The sequence below is a fragment of the Tachysurus fulvidraco genome, chromosome 11 (assembly GCF_022655615.1).
Source record: "Tachysurus fulvidraco isolate hzauxx_2018 chromosome 11, HZAU_PFXX_2.0, whole genome shotgun sequence".
Taxonomy (NCBI): Eukaryota; Metazoa; Chordata; class Actinopteri; order Siluriformes; family Bagridae; genus Tachysurus; species Tachysurus fulvidraco.
The window spans coordinates 15,861,348-15,883,427 of record NC_062528.1 but is presented as its reverse complement, the minus strand read 5'-3'; the positions used below and the strand labels follow the sequence as shown (position 1 = coordinate 15,883,427).

The following is a 22,080-nucleotide window of genomic DNA, read 5'->3' as shown; positions in this document are numbered from 1 at the left end:
CAACATTCTCCTAGATAGCTTACAAAATTACACAGGTATTCATGGACAGGCTTTAAGTTCGGTTAGATCCTACCTGTCTAATCGATAACATTTTGTAGAATTAAATTTAGAATCCTCCAGTTTATTGCCAGTTAATTATGGGGTCTCTCAAGGATCAGTCTTAGGACCTCTGCTTTTCATGATATACATGCTTCCATTAGGGAACATTATTAGAAGACATGGTATTAGTTTCCACTGTTATGCTGACGATACACAGTTATATATCTCATCAAATCCAGATGAAATAGCTAAATTGTCCAAATTAACTGAGTGCATTAGAGAGATAAAAGATTGGATGAGCTGTAATTTTCTGTTGTTAAACTCTGAAAAATTAACTTAAATTTGGAGGGATGTACTGTTACTAGTAGCTTGACAGTGGAAGACTTGGGTGTTATATTAGACAGCAACTTGTCTTTTGAAAATCATATCGCCCACACTACAAAAACAACCTTCTTCCACCTTAGAAATATTGCCAAACTGAGAAACATCCTGTCTGTATCTGATGCTGAGAAGCTAGTTCATGCTTTCATGACCTCTAGACTGGACTATTGTAATGCACTACTAAGTGGTTGTCTTGCATCTTTAATAAATAGGCTACAGTTAGTCAAAAATGCAGCTGTCAGAGATCTCACTAGGACAAGAAATTATTATCATATAACCCAAATTTTATCATCTCTACATTGGTTACATGTTAAGTTTAGAATTGATTACAAACTGCTAATACTTACGTACAAGGCTCTTAATGGTTTAGCTCCCATATAATCTAACTAGTCTTCTAACACGTTACAATCCTTCACGCTCTCTGAGATAAATACATACACATTTAAATATATCTAATATGAATCTTTAATTTTGTATTCTATTAATCTTTATATTATTATTTATATTAACCTTTTGTTCTATGTTTTTGTTCTGTAAAGCTGCTTTGAGGCAATGTCGATTGTACTGTAAAAAACACTATACAAATAAACTTGAATTGAATTGAACTGAAACATAGCTGACAAAAACTTTATTGATAATGGAAAAGAAACTAGGAAAGTGTGAAGTATATTTTCTGTCTTGTTCTCAGTATCAGCATCTGAAAGTTGAAAGCATAATAATAATAATAATAATAATAATAATAATAATAATAATAATAATAATAATAAGAAGAAGAAGAAGAAGAAGAAGAAGAAGAAGAAGAAGAAGAAGAAGAAGAACCTCCTTCCATCCATCAGCAAGGGCATTGAAGATGAAACATGGCTTGCATCAACATCAGCATGCCAATGATCCCAAACACACTGCCCGGGCAATGAAGGAGTGGCTTTATAAGACACACTTCAAGGTTCTGAAGCGGCCAAGCCAGTCTCCAGATCTCAACCCATGGAAAGTCTTTGGAGGGAGTTGAAAATCTGTGTTGCCCAGCGACAGCCCCAAAACATCACTGCTCTAGAGGAGATCTGCATGGAGGAATGAGACACTACCAGCAACAGTGTGTAAAAACCTTCTGGAGACTTACAGAAAACATTTGACCTCTGTCATTGCCAACAAAGGGTATATAACAAAGTATTGAGATTAACTTTTGTTATTGACCAAATACTTATTTTCCACCATAATTTTCAAATAAATTCTTTAAAAATCAATGTGATTTTCTGATTTTTTTCTCCTCATTTTGTCTGTTGAAGTTGAAGTGTACAGTACCTATGATGAAAATTACAGGCCTCTCTCATCTTTTTAAGTGGAAGAACTTGAACAATTGGTGGCTGATTAAATTTTTGCCCCACTGTATGTATCTTGTATATTTTAATTCTTGAAGATTTAAATAATTGACATTCAATTCTTTCCTTAATTTAACCATTCAGTGTTTTTCTCAGTGATTTTACACTCACAGTCCTGAATAAAAATACAGAAACAAAAAAGTGAGCATAAAAAATCTAATCATTGGCAAATCAAATCAAATAAAGTCTAAATTCATTTTTTTTACTCTATACTCTTCTTTTAAATACAGTTTGATACACATTATATTGTTAAAAATCAATAATCAATAATCAAATCAATCATAAAAATCAATAAGGTTTATTGTTGGTATCAATAACCTCACATAGAGACAATATCAGCATTTTTCTGAGACACTGACAAAAACATCACAGCATTTAAAAATGTAAAACAGACTCAAATATTTATTAAGTAAAGAATCTTCTATCTGCCATGTCTTCCTAATGGCTTAAACATCTTCATTTTGATGCATCTTCACGCTCTTCGTGATGTCCTGGGAGTTAAAATAACAGTTCCTATCCAAATTGACTACTAATGCATTCTTTTTTAATAAGAAAAAATTCCTCTGCCTATAGCCATCTTCTTGTACTGACACATGCTTGACACCTTTTTTTTTTTTTTTTTTTACACAATTGAGGCCATGTTAGAAAAGTCACACACTGAACAAACATCACATGCATGAACGGACTTTTTGTAATAATTATCTGTGCGTGTTTATGAGTCACTTAGGTTACATGAAAAATACATTTACATTTTCAGCATTTAGCATCCACTCTTATCCAGAGAAACTTACATTTTCTCTCATTTTTTTATACAACTGAGCAATTGAGGGTTAACGGCCTTGCTCAGGGGCCCAGCAGTGGCAGCTTGTTGGACATAGGAATCAAACTTACAACCTTCCGATTGGTAGCCCAACAAATTAAACACTAGGCTACCACATCCCACAAAAAAAAAAAAAAAATAAGGGACATTTTAAGACATTTAGCAACATGTCACATTACAGTTTTCGGTAAACCTAACCAGGACAATAAACAATAACGGATGTATAGGAAAGCAAAGTATAAAAGCATATAAACAAAGCTGACACAAACTTTAATGATAATGGAAGAAAAATTAGGAAAGTGTGAAGGATATTATCTGTCTCGTATTCAGTATCAGCATCTGAAAATTGAAAGCATAATAATAATAATAATAATAATAATAATAATAATAATAATAATAATAATAATAATAAAGGATGTAGTAATAAATAGGGATGGCTTAAATGGAGTGCAAGTAGTGTTCAAAATGCCAAGTTGTTGCATCTTTCCAAAAATATAGACAAAGTATAGATAGATATAATGTACAGAATGATCAAGTTTTGTGTTCTTAACTCAATGCAATCAAGTACTGTAAAACTCCTGTTGATTGGCTGACATTGGCCTTGTCTTTATTTCTTTTAAACCGTTTAGTGCAAAGATGCAGTACAACAATATTAATTAAATGTAACTTATCCTGAGAAACTCCCTGACCTTGTACATCACCTCAGAATAAAGTATAGCTTTTTCAGTAAATTAAGAATATATTGCCATTAATTGGCTAGAACTGTTTGGCAGGTGATGTACATATTAGTGACAAATGTTTATGTTTGTATTCTTAAGGATCAGATGCTGCTGGTTTTTGAAGATGGAGAACTATCTATTATATTTTGCAGAAGGGAGTACTGTCCACTGACCAAGTGCCCTTTGTCTACAGCTTATGGTTTACAGTCAATGTATGAGAGAAAAATAAGAATATGTAAAACTGAAGATTCCATCACCTTGTGTATTTGACTCCTAATTATAATAAAAATATATAATAAGGTATAACTTACCAGTATTGTTACCAGTGTTATTATTAGTATTAACTGTGGTACTGAGGATGGATATTGCTGTAGTCAACTCCTCTTGGACAACGAGGATTGTGCCGTTTGTATAATGCTGCAATATTTTCTGATCAATAAGGATGAAGAAATCACAGACGTACTTGCTACTGTCATTTAGCTTGAGCATGAAGAGTGAAAGGCTTGTACTGTGCTGGTTTATATTAGTGTTCTCTTGCAGCCGTCCTCTGAGCTGGGAAAGGTTTTTGACCTCGTGTAGTTGTCTGTCCTCATCTTCCATGTACCACTCTACAGTGAATTTAGAAATTTTCACATCTTCATCTGCACGGATGTGACATGACAGGGTAACATTTTCCCCTTCAGAGAGATATACAGCGGCTGGCTGCTGTTCCACATATATGTGACTACTGACAAATGCTGTAGATGGGCACAGAGTGCAAGAACTGTCATTTAAAAAAATATTTCAAGTAATTAAATAAATAATTTTCAACTTTCTGACTGTTTAGGTATGCTTATTGTTAGCATTTCCTCTTAGCAAACTAAGCTTTATATACTGTAGTAAGCTATCAATCATTATTTACCCACATAATGATTATACTCACATTTGATCTTTTTCATATGTTTTACATTTTAATTTTTCCAGATAATTAATATCTTTAAATATATTATATTATATTATACAAAAATATGGAATTTTTAACGTCTGCCCTATTTTTATTTTTCTTGTGATCCACTAATACACATTTCAGCACACACATTTCATCCTTCATGTAAAATTTGTGTGCTGTTTTTGTAAATCAGCTGTTACAAGCTTATAGAGCAATATTGTATTTAAAACTTCAAATATAGTCAAACATGTTACCTGAAAGATGGATTAGAGCAAAAAGGAACTCATTAGGTAACATCTCTTCCTAAATGGAAGAAGAGTCAACATCATCTTATCATCATGTTGCATTACATCTTGCTCTATGACTACATGTGAGATAATTTTATGCAAATGCTGGTTGGCACACATTAGAAATAAAAATCACACATTTATGTTGAGGTCATAACCACAATATAACAACTGTCAAACAATATGCAAATAATAAACATTACATCAGCTTATCATACTTTTACTTTGATAAAGCCTTTACATTTTTACCCATATTTAATACTGAATAAGAGTAGCCTAGGTGCTGTAATAAATGATTCTAAGCAAAATATAAATGACAAAGTTTTACTTTAAGCAAAAGTTTCACTTAAGGTTTAAATATAGTATAGGTTTCAGTTGTTTGTCTTTGTCACACCTTTGAGCACTAGTTTATTATCTAAAGTACAGCAGAATGGGCAATCTCCTAACTGCAGACATCACACTCAAACACATTGCAGAGAATACACAAATACAGTATGTGCAATTTGCTTGAGTGTCATTCATCTAAACAATGAGCTTAACATAATTTACATTTGAAAACCAAGTTGCTAAGATACATGTTTAATCCAAGTTATAAGTATATAGGCCTATTTTAAAGTTGTGACTTACCTATTTTCTGTCCAAAAACAATGCTCTTTGTTGCCAGCTTTTATCCGTTGCATAAAACCAGTGCTTTGAAGGAGCAAATGTCACACGTGATGGGGTCTTTCACTCCTCTCTAAGAGTAAGCTAGCATTTCCTCTTCAAGCTGCATGTCATAAATCTGTCTCACTGTTGTGCCACATGTAATGAAGAAGAGATGTGTGGAATGTATGTCTCATGCATCATCACACAAACACTATTTGCTTTTTGTGAGCAGGTTCAGCTACATGTGATGTGAAATCTTAACATTTTAGTGATTTTTATTGTACACTTCTACATTAACAAACGCTTCCTGGGTGTTTCTTAACCCATGTGGTTATGGAGAAACAGGAAGTTTACAGCAAGAAAAGGCAGAAAAACCTTTTCAAGTAAATCTTGCAATATACAGGGCTTGTGTCTGCTCAGCTTTGGACATCTCTTCAGTGTGAGTTTCCAATTTAACCATAAATAAAGTATATTATTCATATTGTCATTTATTACAAATATTTCTGCATTCACTTCTGAAAGTTTAAAATAAACACCAACAGCAGTATAAAGAGTTTTAGAAGTATTTGAATATTAGAAAGCAGCCAGGGTTCATGTTTTCCTGATATTATTTTATATATTATCACTCATCTATTTTTTTTTAATTATTATGTTTTTTAATGTTCTTATTTATTTAATTTTTTTTATTATCCTTAGATGGCACTTTCACTGTGGATAACAATTATTAGCATATGTTGTATGTACTCCGAAGTGACCAGATTTACAGGTAAGACAATTTACATTTAATATTAAATAAAAACTAAATCACATTGCACCATTGTGTTATGTGGCTTGACAGTAAGAAATGTTACGGTTAACACTCTGAAATTAATTTCTTTCCTGTAATTAAAATGTTTTATTTCTTTTATACCACAACGATTTACCAATGAAATAAACTAAGTCATTCCTTTAACAAATTATCCTTTTTTTCTTTGCTAAAGTTAATATGACAAATGTGCATTTTTTTAAATGTAATTAATATGCAGCTTGTTAGTCATGTTAGCAAGAAATGTAACACATGTCTGAAAACTGCAGACTTCTTCAGAAATTGCTTAAAGTCATTAAAAGTAACCATGCATGTCCCCATGAACATTAATACAATAAAAAAGTGACATGACATACAGCTAAGTATGGTGACCCATACTCAGAATCTGTTCTCCGCATTTAACCCATCCGAAGTGCACACACACAGCAGTGAGCACACACATCCTGAACACACACCCGGAGCAGTGGGCAGCCATTTATGCTGCAGCACCCGGGGAGCAGTTGGGGGGGTTCAGTGCCTTGCTCAAGGGCACCTTAATCGTGGCTGGCCTGAGACTCGAACCCCCAACCTTAGGGTTAGGAGTCAGACTCTCTAACCATTAGGCCACTTGGGGAACTAATCCCCCTAAATACAACATGAATATAAACTTTGAAGCATGAACTATTGTTTGAACAATCTGTATCCAGCATGTAAATATTCATCAGCACTGTGGTATAAAAATATTTAATATTAATAACTTAATTATGAAACAGGTTTTAAGTTTGAATTTATAGAACAGCAGCAACAACAACAAAAGCAACAACAACAACAACAACAATAATAATAACAATTATGTAAACAGTAACAGTAACATCTCTTACTGAAACATTAAGGCTTACTGATAAACTCTAGAAGGCCAACTGAAAATAGACATTCAAGATATACTTATTTTGCATCATGATGACTCATTTGGGATTGCAGACTAACAGCAAAGAAACTGCTTTGTATCAGTTAAGGTGACAGTTCTCTAATTTCAAATTTTTAGTTCACTTATCTCTCGCTCTTTCTCTCTCTCTCTCTCTCTCTCTCTCTCTCTCTCTCTCTCTCTCTCTGTCACACACACACACTCAAACACACACACACACACACACACACACACACACACACACACACACACACACACACACACACACACACACACACACACACACACACACTCTATCTTTATCTATATGGTATTGCTAAATACTACCCTAGAGAGGGGAGACTGGATCTTTAAGATTTCAAGCTTATTGCACAGGAATTTTGCCTGGTAGACAGTTTTCTAGAAGACATAAAGAATTTGAACATGATTTAATATGAAATTCTGAATATGTGCTCTAAAAAAATGTGTGTGCAATGACACCTTGAGACTGAAACAGAATTGTGTGGGTAACTTGTGAAAGCATCATAAAGTTTCACAGAATTTCATGGACACTTCTGAAAATATTGTTTTATTTTAGAATAAAGTCTGGTCACTGTACTGAATAATTCTCTTAGACATTTGCTTCTTTGAGAAATCCAGCAGTTTTAGACAGTTTCACTGTCCTGTACTTGTCAGATCAGATAAAAATATATTTCATGTCATTCTACACTCATTAAAAATCAGAATTATAAGTCCCTCTCAGATTAACTTCATTGTGTATGCATTAGTGCTTTTTTCTTGTTTATGTCATAAAGCAAAACGGTCAATCTTTCTCCACTTTGTCTCCATACATGAACATCCTAATATGTTGCTTTGAAATGCTTTTAAAAATTCGAAAACCTTACCCTGTTTTTTTTTGTAGTTGTAGGTGATACTTCTGTTTCAGCAGATACTGTTAATGGTTTGTTTGATCATATCCCTCATCATTTACATCATTATATCATGTACACTGTACTGTACATGAGCAATTCTTAGTTTTCTCAGCAGTATGGGGCTAAGTATAGGGAAAATCTATCAGAATATAATATACAGCTATTTAAAAAGTAGTTAGTAATGTTTATGTTTCTTTATTACAGGAACCACTCAACCAACAAATGCAGGCTGTAAGTATCAAAGAGTTAGTTCAGGACAGTTAATTGTAGATAAAGGAATTTGCTTACTTAGTTTTCAGCACATTTTCCTCTTAATCTTATCATTCTAGGGTCTAGGGTTTGATTCCAGCCTCCACACTGTGCATGTAGAGTTTGAGACACACTGAGTCGATTGTGTGTGTGATTGTGTTCCGTGTGTCCCACACACTGTGCCCTGAGTCCCCTGGGATAAGCTCCAGGTTCTCTGTGACCATGTGTACAATAAGCAGTGTAGAAAATTGATGGATAAATGGATAGATCTGCTTATTGTGCTAACATCACAGGCCACCGCAAAAAAAAGATTAAATTGAATGAATAAATAAATAAAATATAGGTATAGATAGTGCTGGAAAAAATTACAATAACTATCAGTAATTAATCGCATTTTTGACCCTGCATAATCAGTGTTCTGCCGGTGGTACTTATTACTTTTGGTACTTGCTACCAGAGAACTAGCACAAAACTGAAATTTTATCATGTAGACAGGAAATTTTAAAAAAACTTGGCAGGGTGAAGACAGAAAATATATCTTATAAGCCATAAATACTTTGAGAGTACTTTCTGCGACAAGGCAAAATGGTACAGCAAGTCCAAAGTTGTTTTGTGTCTCTAAAGAAGATGAATAAGAAGAAGTGGATGTGGTCAGCATCAAGCAAGCAATAAAAGTTGATGTAAAGTTGAGCAATGTAGCTGCTAAAGTTGATTTGGTAGCCTGGTGATTAAGGTATTGGTTCACCAATCGAAAACTTGTGATTTCAAATCCCAGGTCCACCAAGCTACCACTGATGGGCCCCTGAGCAAAGCCCTTAACTATCAATTGCTCAGTTGTATAAAAAAAAAAGTTGCTCTGGATAAGAGAGTCTGCTAAATGTAATGTATATAAGAACATTTTGATTCATCCTACTGTACCTTGATAAAACAAAGCTTGCACTGCTTCACACCTGTAAATAGGACTTTCTTTTACATGTATTCTAATTTAGAGACAGCACATAAATGTTGCTTAAAACAAGGAGAACCATTTACAGTACTTCCTTGCTTAGCAAAAGACTACAAGTAATAGAAAACTTTACACTGATATGTCATATAATACTGTAAGTTATAGCAAGACCACATGATTCTTAATTTAACTTGTTACCTATTATTTTCTGTGTTTTTTTTCTCTTAAACAGTGACTTCCACACAAATCACATACATTAGCATTTGCGTTCCATTAGCTGTTGTCCTGCTAGCAGCTATTATTACAATAGTGCTAGTGTTTATTTACAGACGAAAAAGGTGAGTTTTATTTGGACTGTTTTGTGCTGTTTTTGTATTTTAATGTGCTGATTTTTTTGTTAAACTAATTAATCTAATGATCAACCAACCAACCAACCAACCAACCAACCAGCTAACTAGCTAACTATCTAACTAACTATGAGGTGGACACAATAATTTGATATAATTGCAGGTTTTGCTAATATGTGCTTACAGTCTCCTAAGGGGTGTCATACACATGGAATTTGTGTATTTTTCTAAGCTTGTATACATAAATGTGACATTTTCTGTTATTTAATTCCCATGGCAGATGTTAAAGAGCAAAGGATTTTTCTGAAATTTTTTTTTTGCTGCTGAAGCAGCGACTATGCTAAGGAAAACGTTTCAAAAGCACTGCATTCTGTGTCCTAAAACAGCATATCAAGACAATGTTATGATCTTGATCTTGCACTCTTATAACACACCTGCATAAACTACACTATCAACCAAGCAGTTTTTAAGCAAAATCAATGTGTAGCAATTCACATCCACCATATTCTCCAGTTCTCATTCCTTGTCAATTGTTTTTGTTCCTGCATAACCACTGGATATTTTTCCTTATGTTTTCCTATGAATGCCTAAGCTTTGATGTAAAATAGCTGATTAACATTAAGGCTTGGGGAACTAATCCATGAACAAGTCTGTTAACATAAAGAAGATCTACATTGTCTTGGGCTGACGTGCTTCTTTTGATTTTGAAGAACTTTGTAGAAGTTTTATCAAGCAGCAAATTTACATTTGCACTTTTACTTTAACATCTGCCATGGGGTTAAAAAACAAAAATCATTAAATTTTTGAGCAGGACCATAGAAAGAAAATGACACAAACACCCCACATGTATCCTTCACAAGGTATGACATCACTTTGTAGACTGACTTACCAGACTGTAAGCATTACGAGAATTTTTGAGTCCCCCTTGTTCATGTTCACCTCAGTAAGAGAACTGTTATTATTACATGTTAAGATTTCAGAATGTAAATAATACAGAAGTTGATATTGATATTACTTTGAATATAAAAACCGTTAAGGTTTATATTTCAGTTCCTGTCATGAATGTTTGATTTTTTATATTTTCTCTTTTTATTGTTGCTTTATTTAAGTACAAAGGAACAGATGGGTGTTTACAGAAATATAAACTGACTTACAGGGGACGGGGATGCTTACATCAGGAGTCAATCTACTATGGAAATGATGGAAATGTGTCTACTGAAGTGGATCATAATGTGTAAGACATGGCTTTGATACAACAGATTCAGACTCAGACACTGAAAAACATACTGATGACCACATCCCGAACCTCTGAACTCAAAGTATTCAAACTGTAGCTTGAAACATATCCTGAACTTGTGAAATTATCTTCTTGCAACTTCACTTTTGTCTACAAATCATGAGTGTTAGCTAGCAACACAAAAGTAAGCTTTAAATGGCTCATCGTGTTAACAATAATACATTACATTAAATGTTGGTAGTTAAAATGTTGGTAGTTTAAACTAAATACTCAATTCACAGTTGTAGCTGAAGTGTTGTTCTGCTTCTATGAACACTAAATCCTGCCTTCTTTGGTTTGATTCGCCATCTCAGTTATTTGGAGATTAATGAACACTGCTAGACTTGATACAGATCACACTAAAAATGTAACTTTAAAAACCCACAACTAATTATAACCACACATATAAGTGTGGAGTGCAGGAGAGCAGCACCAAAAATATCATATATTTGGGGGAACAGTTTGGCCATATCTGATTATTAGCAGCACATGTCCCCCCACTGCCTATGCTGGATATCACTCTGCTGGGACTTGTCTAAATGTTATCACCACTACAAGCACAAAACATCAATTATGAGAATTATTACACTGCCATTTTTACACAGGTATAAGCCAAAAGAAAAGGAAAAGGACAACTATGGATCAAAGCCACCTTTAACAACTAAAGAGGAGCCAATATACATGAACGTCCAGGTAGTGTAGCTATTGCACAGACAAATAAAAAATATGTAATTGATTCTGCTTAGTTCCCTGTGTTCATCATAATGTTCTTTTATTTTATTGTTTAATAATACTCTTAGGGTGGCACGGTGGCTTAGTGGTTAGCACGTTTGCCTCACACCTCCAGGCTTGGGAGTTCGATTCCCGCCTCCGCCTTGTGTGTGTGGAGTTTGCATGTTCTCCCCGTGCCTCGGGGGTTTCCTCCGGGTACTCTGGTTTCCTCCCCGAGTCCAAAGACATGCATGGTAGGTTGATTGGCATCTCTGGAAAATTGCCCATAGTGTGTGATTGTGTGAGTGAATGAGAGTGTGTGTGTGCCCTGCGATGGGTTGGCACTCCGTCCAGGGTGTATCCTGCCTTGATGCCCAATGACCCCTGAGATGGCACAGGCTCCCCGTGACCCGAGGTAGTTCGGATAAGCGGTAGAAAATGACTGAATGAATGAATAATACTCTTCATTGAAGACTTATTCAATCTGTCACTGCCTCCCTGGATAAAAATAAATGCTTCTAGAATGGCTTTATGGACCTACATTAATGTAATGATGTGCAATACAGTGCAATAAAATATGAAATTAAAAATAATATCATCATATTTGTATCCCAGCTATAATTTCTTGTTTTCTAATTTGTGTAACTGGGAATGTTGTGCAAGTATCATTCTAAATAAATTGAATTTTATTTCATTTATTATGTTATGTTTTCAAAAGATCGAAGCAAATGATTTACCTCTAGCTTCTTAGAACTTGTCATATACAGTACATATACCTGAATGTTCTGATAACTTTCTCTTTAAGCTGTGGTGCAGATAATCACAAAATGAAAGGCACACTATTACCACGTTCTGTATATGAGTCACTAAAGTTTCTTTATGTGAATGTAATTCCTGTAACTTATGCACATTATTAGCCAGTGAACTATTGTTATTCCTGAGCTTTTTCTGCTTCTGCTTTTTTTCCCCTACAGGGTAAATGTTCTGCGGAGCCGAATGTGGCTGGTGATCGAACTGAAAATATCTACTGTAATGTTGGCTATGATACACAGCAGTAGGACACAAACCATCGTACATTAAGATCATGGCAGTATCATCACATCATTTGTTGAAAGACTTGATATTATAAATATATTATTCTTTATATACAGCTTAATCATGGAATGTAACTGAATTGCATTAGCTTTTCCCTCACATCTCTAAGGTATGTATAAAGTCATGAAAAACATGCTATTTTAAATGGTTTATTTATCAGCTGCAAAAGAAAATTATGTATATGAGAAATCAGCATATGCATTAAATTTTTATTAGATGACTGTTAAATGTTCATCAGAAAATAAAAGCTAAAGCAATTTCATGTTGTATTATTTATATTACATTCACATTTAGTATTATTTATATATGTCAAACAAGATTTTTTTTCTGATCTATCAGGTTCTGCATTTGATTTCCTCTTTTCTCTTTCTATGTTGCAAAATGTCATGTTCTAAAAAAACTAAGTAAAAACCAGTGTTTTGCAACAAATTACTCTGCAATGGAAATTCACATATAATGATAATAAACTCCACTTATGGAAAATAGAAACTATGCTATGTGTTATTTTTTATTAAATTGTTTTCTCTCTGTAAACGCCTTCTTTGTAATTGATGTTACTGAAGAAAGAGGTCAGATCACAGGATAAACAAGGCATTCAAAAAGAAGGTCTTTATGTTAAATAATGCTTTTATGTTGGTCAGTGCATCGGAAAAAAAACCTAAAAAGTGTTATACTGTATTAAACTTAAGCTGTTGCACAAACACCAGTTTATGCTTGATGTTTTATTATTGATGTGCCTCCTGACAGGCAAATATGAAAAAAACAACAACAATTCTTCTCTATTTAAGTATTTATTTTAGAAATGTGCAATGTCTTCTTAGCAATGCATTCTTAATAATCCTGTTTTAGTCATTCAGAACATTAAATGCAATTAACCATTAGATTAGTTATGGCAAAATTATGGTTAAATTCATGCAAACAAAAAATAATCATACTGAAATAATGTACTATAAGACTTGAAATACAAAAAAATATATATGCAGCATCTAAAAGCAGACTATATGAAAAATGTATTTGTAAGATTTTTTTTTTTATTTATTGAACCTGTACTATAATTTGATTGTTACTGTATAATATATATTATGTTATTGTAATCTAATAAATTACATTATGTTCAAGGATAAATTCAAATACTTACTTATAATTAAAAAATGTATACTTTAAAAAAATTCATCATCTTTTACTCCTTCACCGAACAAATTTCTTTGGCGTTCACACATTAGCATATGTTTCTTCGTATTCACTAGCATATTCATAGGGATACTCCTCTTCATATGGCTCTTCAAGCTGAAAAGGGTGAATAAAGTTTAGGATTATATTAAATACATTACAGTGTATACATTGTTATGGAAGCTTGTTTCCACCTTGTTTTAAAAAACTACTTTATATCTAAGAATTGCAACTTTATCTCAGAATTCTGATTTTTTTCTTGCAAGTCTTCTTTCGACTCTTGAAAGAACATTACATAGGAATCTGTTGTGGCATAGACCCAACAAACCAGATGATGCAGAAGTGGTATATTTTATACACCAACAGCTTCAGGCATTAGAACGTCAACATGATTATCTGTGGATGCACCAGAAATGTTGGATGTCTGGAGTTATTACAGACAGAGAAACTGTCTGCCAATTAATGAGACTTTTAGATGGACAAAGTGTGGACCTTAGGTTGTGAGGTTATCCATGTCTATGCAATACAAGAACTGCAAGGAAAAAAGTCAGAATTCTGAGATGTAGTCAGAATTCTGAGATATAGAGTTTCTTTTATAAATTCTTTTATTTCTTATCTTTTATTATTTTTCAAAATGAGGTGGAAACAAGCTTCCAGACATTGTACTATGTGCAATCATTTTATGCATAACATGTTTTAAAGTAGATACAGAGACATTTTACATATTAACGTGGTTATGCCTACTCATTGCTTATTACTCTTATGAGTCCCATAATGAGCTTCTTTATTTCTAATAAGGCAGAAGTAGTAGCTTTGTCTGTACTTTTAAAGGACATTATAGATCAATCTTCATCTGGTAGCATCAATTAATTAATTAATAACAATTAATTATGATTAAAATGCTCATAAACACGTATACTTTTATGCACAGAATACTTTTTGTACCAATTTGTATTCCACTCATATATTATAGATGAATTTGTGTAAAAAGTTGATTTATAATTTATGTACTTAACGCAAGACTGCAAAAAGGGAAAAGCTGCAGTGAACCTACTGTCATGTTGCCGTACACATGCTGACTGTCGTCATAGCTTGGGTTCACATCTGAACATTTCCTGCAGATAGAATGACATGTTGTAATTTAACTACATTCATGTACAGTTGCTAAAATACTTCTGTTTATACTAACACTACTACACAGCAAATTTCTGGAGTTGAATATTCTGGAATTAGACATAGATTTGTGTAAGCGTTGGGAGTTTGAAACTTATTAGGAGTTTATTTTTTAACTTTTTTCTAACAGCCTGTGCTGAAGGGTACTCTAAATAGTGTAATATTTTTGTGTTCATACACTAGATGTTGAGGAGCCCGATTCAACTCCATCTTGTGTTGTTTGGTCCATATCTTTCCCTCACCCAGCTGCCTTATCTTAGGCTTCCAATATATGAAAAGTGCCATTTTAGTTTATTAAACTATTTTTTATTCTGTGAGGGATTTCAGGGAACACAGCACTTGTTTGGAAGTAGTAGCTCAGTGGATAAGGTGTTGGACTACTAATTAGAAGGTTGCGAGTTTAAATCCCATGTCCACCAAGCTGCCTTTCCTGTGGCCCTGAGCATGGCCCTTGACCCTCAATTGGTCAGTTGTATAAATGTAATTCTGGATGTCTACCAAAGGCTGAACATTCATGTGTGTTTTTCTTGTTTTTGTTTTTGTTTTTTTTTGTGTAATTAACAGCACCTGAAAACATTTTAGTGTTTTAGATATTTTAAGGCTGTGAAATGGTTATTATTTAAATAAACTAGGAGTGAAATTTTACTCAATAAGTTAGTAGAATTTTAATTCCACCGGAGTTTAGATTTAACTCCTGAAAAGAGCTGAAAAATCAACTCCCTAGGGTATATTCTATGGTCACCCATGCACACCCAAATGTAGTTAGAACAAGCTCACAGAGAGTTCATTCCAACTGGATACACACACACACACACACACACACACACACACACACACACACACACACACACACACACACACACACACACACACACACACACACACACACACACATATATATGTATATGTATGTATCTTCTGTGTAAAAACAAGAACAGAAATACCTTTTTGGCTCAGACTGGCTGCTTGCATTCATTTCCGTCTTTGGCTGTAGTGTTAAGGGAACTTCAGTCCTCCTACTTTGAATAAAAAAAATGTCTCTTTTTCTCTCTCTTATATATATTTATTTACACAATATGTCTGAATGTCATTCATCATCATGCATGCTTACCAGCGTTTTATTATCCACACAGAGAAGCCCACTATCATGATCATCGCAAAAATGATGGCAGCGTATGATATGTACAGTAGCATGCCTGATAAAACACATCAGTTTTTTGCTTTATTTTATAGTAATGCAGTTTTAAAATTTGATTTTAAAATGGTATATATGCAGTATCTTACAGAAGTGAGTATACCTCTCACATTTTTGTAAATATTTTATTATATCTATTCATGTGACAACACTGAAGAAATGACACTTTGCTACAGTGTAAAGTAGTGAGTGTACAGCTTGTATAACAGTGTAAATTTGCTCTCCCCTCAAAATAACTCAACACACAGCCATTAATGTCTAAACCACTGGCCACAAAAGTGAGTACACATCTAAGTGAAAATGTCCAAATTGAGCACAATTAGCTATTTTCTCTCCCCGGTGTCATGTGACTCGTTAGTGTTACATACAAAGTCTCAGTGTTATCGCTCTCACTCTGTCATACTGTTCCCTGGAAGTTCAACATGGCACCTCATGACAAAGAACTCTCCGATGATCTGAAAACAAGAATTGCTGATCTACATAAAGATGGTGTAGGCTATAAGATGGCCAAGACCCTGAAACTGAGCTGCAGTACAGTGGCCAAGACCATATAGCGGTTTAACAGGACAGGTTCCACTCAGAACAGGCCTCGCCATGGTCGGCCAAAGAAGTTGAGTGCACATGGTCAGCGTCATATCCAGAGGTTGTGTTTGGGAAATAGACATTTGAATGCTGCCAGCATTGCCACTGAGGTTGAAGAGGTGGGAGATCAGCCTGTCAGTGCTCAGACCATATGCTGCACATTGCATCAAACTGTTCTGCATGGCAGTCTTTCAAAAAGTAACGTCTTCTAAAGATGATGCACAAAAAAGCCCGCAAACAGTTTGCTGAAAACAAAAAGACTAAGAATATGGATGACTGGAACCATGCCCTGTGGTCTGATGAGACCAAGAGAAACTTATCTTGTCAAGCGTGTGTGGCAGCAACCAGGTGAGTAGTACAAAGACAAGTGTGTCTTGCCTACAGTCAAGCATGGTGGTGGGAGCATCATGGTCTGGGGCTGCATGAGTGCTGCTGGCACTGGGGGCTACAGTTGAGGGAACCATGAATGCCAACATGTACTGTGACATACTGAAGGAGAGCTTGATCAGCTCCCTTCAGACACTAGGCCTCAGGGCAGTATTTCAACATGATATCGACCCCAAACACACCTCCAAGACGACTGCTGCCTTGCTAAAGAAGCTGAAGGTAAAGGTGATGGACTGGCAAAGCATGTCTCCAGACGTAAACCCTATTAAGCATCTGTGGTTCATCCTCAAATGGAAGGTGGGGGAGCGCAAGGTCTCTAACATCCACAAGCTCTGTGATGTCATCATGGAGTGGAAGAGGACTCCAGTGGCAACCTGTGATTCAGAGCTGGAAAAAATGGTGGCCACACAAAATATTGACACTTTGGGGCCAATTTGAACATTTTCACTTAGGGGTGTACTCACTTTTGTAGCCAGCGGTTTAGACATTAATGGCTGTATGTTGAGTTATTTTGAGGGGAGAGCAAATTTACACTGTTATACAAGCTGTACACTTACTACTTTACACTGTAGAAAAGTGATATTTCTTCAGTGTTGTCACAAGAAATGTTATAATAAAATATTTACAAAAATGTGAGGGGTAAGATACTATATCATAATCTAATTTTAAGAGCATCATTTTGGTTTCCTGCATTGCTCTGCTTTTCTACACTGCCTACAATGCCGGATGACACTTCACCCACTTGTAGCAAAATGGGACATTTTAACATGAACATCAGGCTTAAATATCATTCACAGAACATTCACATTGTTGAAACAGTATATTTTTAATAATGTTTCTCACTTTTGTCATGGTTGTATGGCACTTGAAAAGTCATGGTGTAGTTCCCTTGGCTGTTAGTGGCTTGGCAGTGCACAGTGTCAGAGAAGCCTAGCGCCTCCTGTAGGGTCACTATAGTCAGAGTGCCGTGTTTTTCTTCGTGAGTTTGGAGCTCTGATGATGGATCTGCACCCCACAACTTGATTTCACTGGCGGGATGAGAATCTATTGCAAACTGACAGGTCATTCCTGAGGTTCCCAAAGTACAAGATAAGCCCGTTTTAATCTCAGGAGGATCTGAGGAGAAACATTTACAGAACTTCTACATTTAGATCACTTGTGAGAACTGTATAAGTTAAGATATACCTTTATGCAGCATTTCCAGCTCCATAATACATACCATTTATCCATTATATATGTAAGTTTACTTACACAATACATTGAGCTGTGTTGGACTGGAGTTAGTGTTTCCCTCTGTGTTATTGGCTGTACAATAGATGGTTCCTATGTGTCTGGACACATTCTTCAGTGTGAAAGTGTGTCCTTCTGACAGCAAGGTCCCAGCCTCACTATACCAGTAGTATGAATGAGAAGCAGGATTACTGTCACTGGAGCAGGTCATGTTCACCTCGCTGCCCTCGGCCACTGAGTCCGTTGAAATGACGGAAACATCTTCTGGAGGATCTATCACAAACACACACCTGTTAATAACTCACACTTTAATAAAGTACCGAGAAATAGCTCAGGATTTGTATTAGACATGCCTCAAATAACTGGAAAATTAGTTTATCGTTATTTACTCGATGTAAAGCAAGGTAATTTAAAGTAATTAATGGTTTTAATTTTTTTAATCATGTTGCTTATGTATATGAAATAGATGACTGATAACATTTATTATTTAGCCCTCTATCTAATAATATTACAGGATAAAACAATAGAGCTATGGTACATGGTGCTAAACAGTAGTAGTAAATAAATAAAGTATTTGAGTTAATGTCAGAGTTCATCTATTATATACTTTTGTGGAGGGTTTGTTGGCTTAGTGGTTCGCATGTTTGCTGCACATTTCCGTCAGAGGGGGTTCATTGGTTAGAACCACCTTGTGTGCAACAAACATGAACACTCACAGAAGAAAGGTGAAGGTAAATAAGATAAAGTAAAAAAGGTAATCACATGAAAAAAAAGGTAATCACATAAACACAATCACATGATTTATTTCCTTGTTTGTAATCTGGATTAGCTTTCTGCCCAGAATAAAACTACTAAATAACCCAGAGACTCAATAGTGGTTTCTACTGGGGAAATGATGCTTCATGAAGCATTGCAGGCCTCTAGTGTTCAAAGAAAATATAATGTGTTTGTTCAAAGTCCAGGGGTTTAACATTTCTACCAGTAAAGAATAAAAAACAGCTTATATGCACCACACCAATTAAAGGAATTTTTAAAGTTTAGTATGTTTTAATGTAGCATAGACAATATTATATGTATATGTGGACAGAGATTCCTACATGTTCCTACATTCCTTCCTACATGTTCATAGTAAAATCTAGTATGATTCAGCTAAACATTGACAGTGTTTTTTAACAGTATTTAACTGGCTTTTGAGATTGAATATGCTTGTACAGGGATAGATAGACACTACTCAAAACATTCTCAAGGCAAGACCTAAACTTCAGGTTTCAAGTCAAGGGAGATCTACAGTATAGTGGACTGAGCAGCAGAGGCTAGTTCTCTTAAGACTTGCTGTCAATGACAAGTAGCTACATTGGTTTCTTCCTGAAACACTTAAACTAGCTTAAACTTGCTGTTTGTTTTATGTGTATAGTTTGAATAAGAAAAAACCCTGAACAGAGTTTTATGTTGATGGCATCCTAAGTCACTCACCCAGTGAATCAGTGTTAATGTATTCTTTGACAGAGCATTCTGTGCATCGCTCTTGATAAGGGCATCTGCCAAATACACAAATCTACCAAGTACAGTATCTACCAGGATACTTTTTGAAAATATAAATATATATATAAAAAAAAGTATATACATACATATATATATATTCTCACTTACATTTTACTTCTAGAGTTGTCATTTTGGTAGCTTTCTTGCCTCCGTGAAAAACAGCTGTGCAGCTGAGAGTTTTATTATGGTCTGTTTTTGAGGGTGTAAAGCTCAGAGACGATGTCATTTTCCACTGGCCATTGGTTTGCTGCAGCGATTGGCTGCTAATTGTTCCTTTGTGGCTCCAGGTAAAGTTGGGTGGATTAGAGGGACATGAGTGATACACTATACAGCTGGCTGTCACCCTTTTCCGTGAACTAAGTTCTTGTGGGATGGATAGAGTAGGTTGACCTGGAGAATCTGCAGTTGAAGTATCAAACAAAATTATAGAAAAATGCAACAAAAATCTATTGAATCTCATGCGGATATATTTTGAACATATAATAATGTTACATTTGTAAATACACAATAATATCATGATGAATCATTTGAAACAGTGTGTCATATATTCATATTTCATTAATTAGTTTGATTTGCATGTATTTACAGTAATTGCTCCTCTCAGTTGTTTTATTTAAATTTATTGCAGTTATATGTTAGTAATAGGTAAGTTTACAAATTCTTATATGCAAGCACATTTTTAAAGTATAACACTCACCATTTATTGTAATAGACACTTTACTTTCATGGAATGTGTACTTGTCGAAATGTTCAATCTCAATCCGGAACATTAATTGGCCGCTATCAGTATGACGCAAATGGTCTATTTTCAGAGAGCAGTTTCGATGGCTTAATTCTCCCAAGAGGCTTGTGCGATGCTCAAATGTTTTGCTGATTTTGGATGAAGTGGAATGGTAGACATTTTCATTAGATGCTGTGGACCACATTCCTGTGAAGGTTGACGATTTCCTTTCTGCACCAGGGTAACTAAACAGGCAGGGAATCACTATACATGAGCCCTGAAGGCCATTCACAGATTGAGGAACCTCAGCATTCCATGACTTGCCCTCAGTTGGAGATACTGCAGTGGAAAAGTATGAGTAAAGAACAGTTTTCCAGTGTTACTATGTGTGAATTGTTTTTAGACCCAGACTATGACAAAGACAGCCCGTAATCCTCAGGTGACTTTGAATTCATGTTTTTATCTCCACAACTCTCTTCTGGAATATAAAAGTATGGCTTTGTTTTAGGTGCTAAAATGGTCTTAACAGGGTACAAGAAGGTTTTTGGACCAAAATGAGTTTATGTGTGGTGTTAGGGTGAGCAGTTAGTGCAAACTCATTTTGGTCCAAAAACCTTCTTGTATCCTGTTAAGACCATTTTCTTTGTTAGTTTCTTTGGCTAGAAAACATTTCATCACAGTTTGAAAGCATACTTTTCTGGTTATTCTTTATTATTGTTACTACTAATACTACTAATAGTAACAATAATAAAGAATAACCAGAAAAGTATGCTTTCAAACTCTGATGAAATATTTGCTAGCCAAAGTTACAAAGTTTAAGTGTTTAAAACAATAGCATGGAATTAGACATTAATATTATTACATAATAAATATAAATGTATAAATATATATACAAATAATAATAAATGTAAGTAATAAATCTTTTTTTGGATACATTAATATTAATATGTAAATAAAACTAACATATTTACATATATTTTCTTATTACTTATTCACTTTACAAAGACAAAATTAATTTTTATAAGACTTAATTGTTAACAGTTAAACTAGTTTTATTTCTGAGAGGCACATAAACATCATGCTGTAGCTAATCATATGCACATTAACGTTTAAAACATGCCACCAGGTTCAGGCAATAAATTACGATGAAAATAAATGTTTTTTATTGTAGTTTCTCAAAAATATACATAAGAGTTTACATGACCTACCTTTAAGCCAGAGGGAATAGATGCACAACAACCAGCAACTAAATGACATCTTAGTCTCTTATGAACCTGAAAAGATGATTCTCTCATTTATTATTATTTAGCATTTCAGATAGACTGCACTTTATTTCTGATGTGTTTCATGTATGTAGAAGAGAGTAAATATATTTTTTTATGTAAACTAAGTGCAATTTTTAAAATGCAAAACTGTTGACTTACCTCTCAGGACCGAAACGCTGTCGCTGTTGTCTAGAGTGCTCAAGTCCTTTTTTCATGTTTAGTCAGATTCACTTCCTATTTATACTTCCTGTGAAATTTATTTTTACACCAACATTTAACTATGTTAATAACCCATGTCATTAAATTAAATTAAATCAAATTTTATTTGTCATACACACACATACAGGGTACAATATGCAGTGAAATGCTTTTGGCA

The 22,080-nt window shown here is 34.5% G+C and overlaps 3 protein-coding genes across 4 annotated transcripts; 1 reads left to right on the top strand and 2 right to left on the bottom strand.

Moving 5' to 3' along the window:
* Positions 1 to 2,078: 2,078 nt before the first annotated feature.
* LOC113643503 lies at positions 2,079 to 5,447 on the bottom strand. The gene is made up of 4 exons (XM_027147785.2): positions 5,178 to 5,447; positions 4,518 to 4,566; positions 3,647 to 4,072; positions 2,079 to 2,955 (listed from the first exon to the last, which is right to left on the bottom strand). The coding sequence occupies exons 2-4, from the start codon at positions 4,558 to 4,560 to the stop codon at positions 2,810 to 2,812; spliced, it is 615 nt and encodes a 204-aa protein (XP_027003586.1). The 5' UTR covers positions 4,561 to 4,566; positions 5,178 to 5,447; the 3' UTR covers positions 2,079 to 2,809.
* Positions 5,448 to 5,520: 73 nt separating this feature from the next.
* LOC113643504 lies at positions 5,521 to 12,931 on the top strand. The gene is made up of 8 exons (XM_027147786.2): positions 5,521 to 5,634; positions 5,892 to 5,961; positions 7,806 to 7,844; positions 8,020 to 8,046; positions 9,243 to 9,348; positions 10,514 to 10,591; positions 11,239 to 11,326; positions 12,319 to 12,931. The coding sequence occupies exons 1-8, from the start codon at positions 5,521 to 5,523 to the stop codon at positions 12,400 to 12,402; spliced, it is 606 nt and encodes a 201-aa protein (XP_027003587.2). The 3' UTR covers positions 12,403 to 12,931.
* A 280-nt stretch (positions 12,932 to 13,211) lies between these two features.
* On the bottom strand, positions 13,212 to 21,917 carry LOC113643501 (myelin-associated glycoprotein-like). Of its 2 annotated transcripts, none has more exons than XM_027147783.2 (10): positions 21,864 to 21,917; positions 21,648 to 21,713; positions 20,416 to 20,778; positions 19,827 to 20,117; positions 18,198 to 18,449; positions 17,790 to 18,062; positions 15,894 to 15,978; positions 15,727 to 15,801; positions 14,664 to 14,724; positions 13,212 to 13,726 (listed from the first exon to the last, which is right to left on the bottom strand). In XM_027147783.2, the coding sequence occupies exons 2-10, from the start codon at positions 21,694 to 21,696 to the stop codon at positions 13,652 to 13,654; spliced, it is 1,524 nt and encodes a 507-aa protein (XP_027003584.1). In that variant the 5' UTR covers positions 21,697 to 21,713; positions 21,864 to 21,917; the 3' UTR covers positions 13,212 to 13,651. The 2 variants fall into 2 exon arrangements, with proteins under 2 accessions (XP_027003584.1, XP_027003585.1); XM_027147784.2 differs by having other exon boundaries at positions 15,727 to 15,798.
* Between the last annotated feature and the right edge of the window lie 163 nt (positions 21,918 to 22,080).

Coding starts and splice junctions, on each gene's coding strand:
- LOC113643503 (XM_027147785.2), bottom strand. CDS start 4,560: ATGTTACCTAATGAGTTCCTTTTTGCTCTAATCCATCTTTCAG. Junction 4,073..4,517: donor TGCTCTAATCCATCTTTCAG/GTAACATGTTTG, acceptor GCCCATCTACAG/CATTTGTCAGTAGTCACATA. Junction 2,956..3,646: donor TAACACTGGTAACAATACTG/GTAAGTTATACC, acceptor TTCAATTTTCAG/ATGCTGATACTGAATACGAG.
- LOC113643504 (XM_027147786.2), top strand. CDS start 5,521: ATGTGGTTATGGAGAAACAGGAAGTTTACAGCAAGAAAAGGCAGAAAA. Junction 5,635..5,891: donor GCTTTGGACATCTCTTCAGT/GTGAGTTTCCAA, acceptor TATTATCCTTAG/ATGGCACTTTCACTGTGGAT. Junction 9,349..10,513: donor TTTATTTACAGACGAAAAAG/GTGAGTTTTATT, acceptor ACTGACTTACAG/GGGACGGGGATGCTTACATC.
- LOC113643501 (XM_027147783.2), bottom strand. CDS start 21,696: ATGTCATTTAGTTGCTGGTTGTTGTGCATCTATTCCCTCTGGCTTAAA. Junction 18,063..18,197: donor AACACAGCTCAATGTATTGT/GTAAGTAAACTT, acceptor GTTTCTCCTCAG/ATCCTCCTGAGATTAAAACG. Junction 15,802..15,893: donor GTGTGGATAATAAAACGCTG/GTAAGCATGCAT, acceptor TTTTATTCAAAG/TAGGAGGACTGAAGTTCCCT.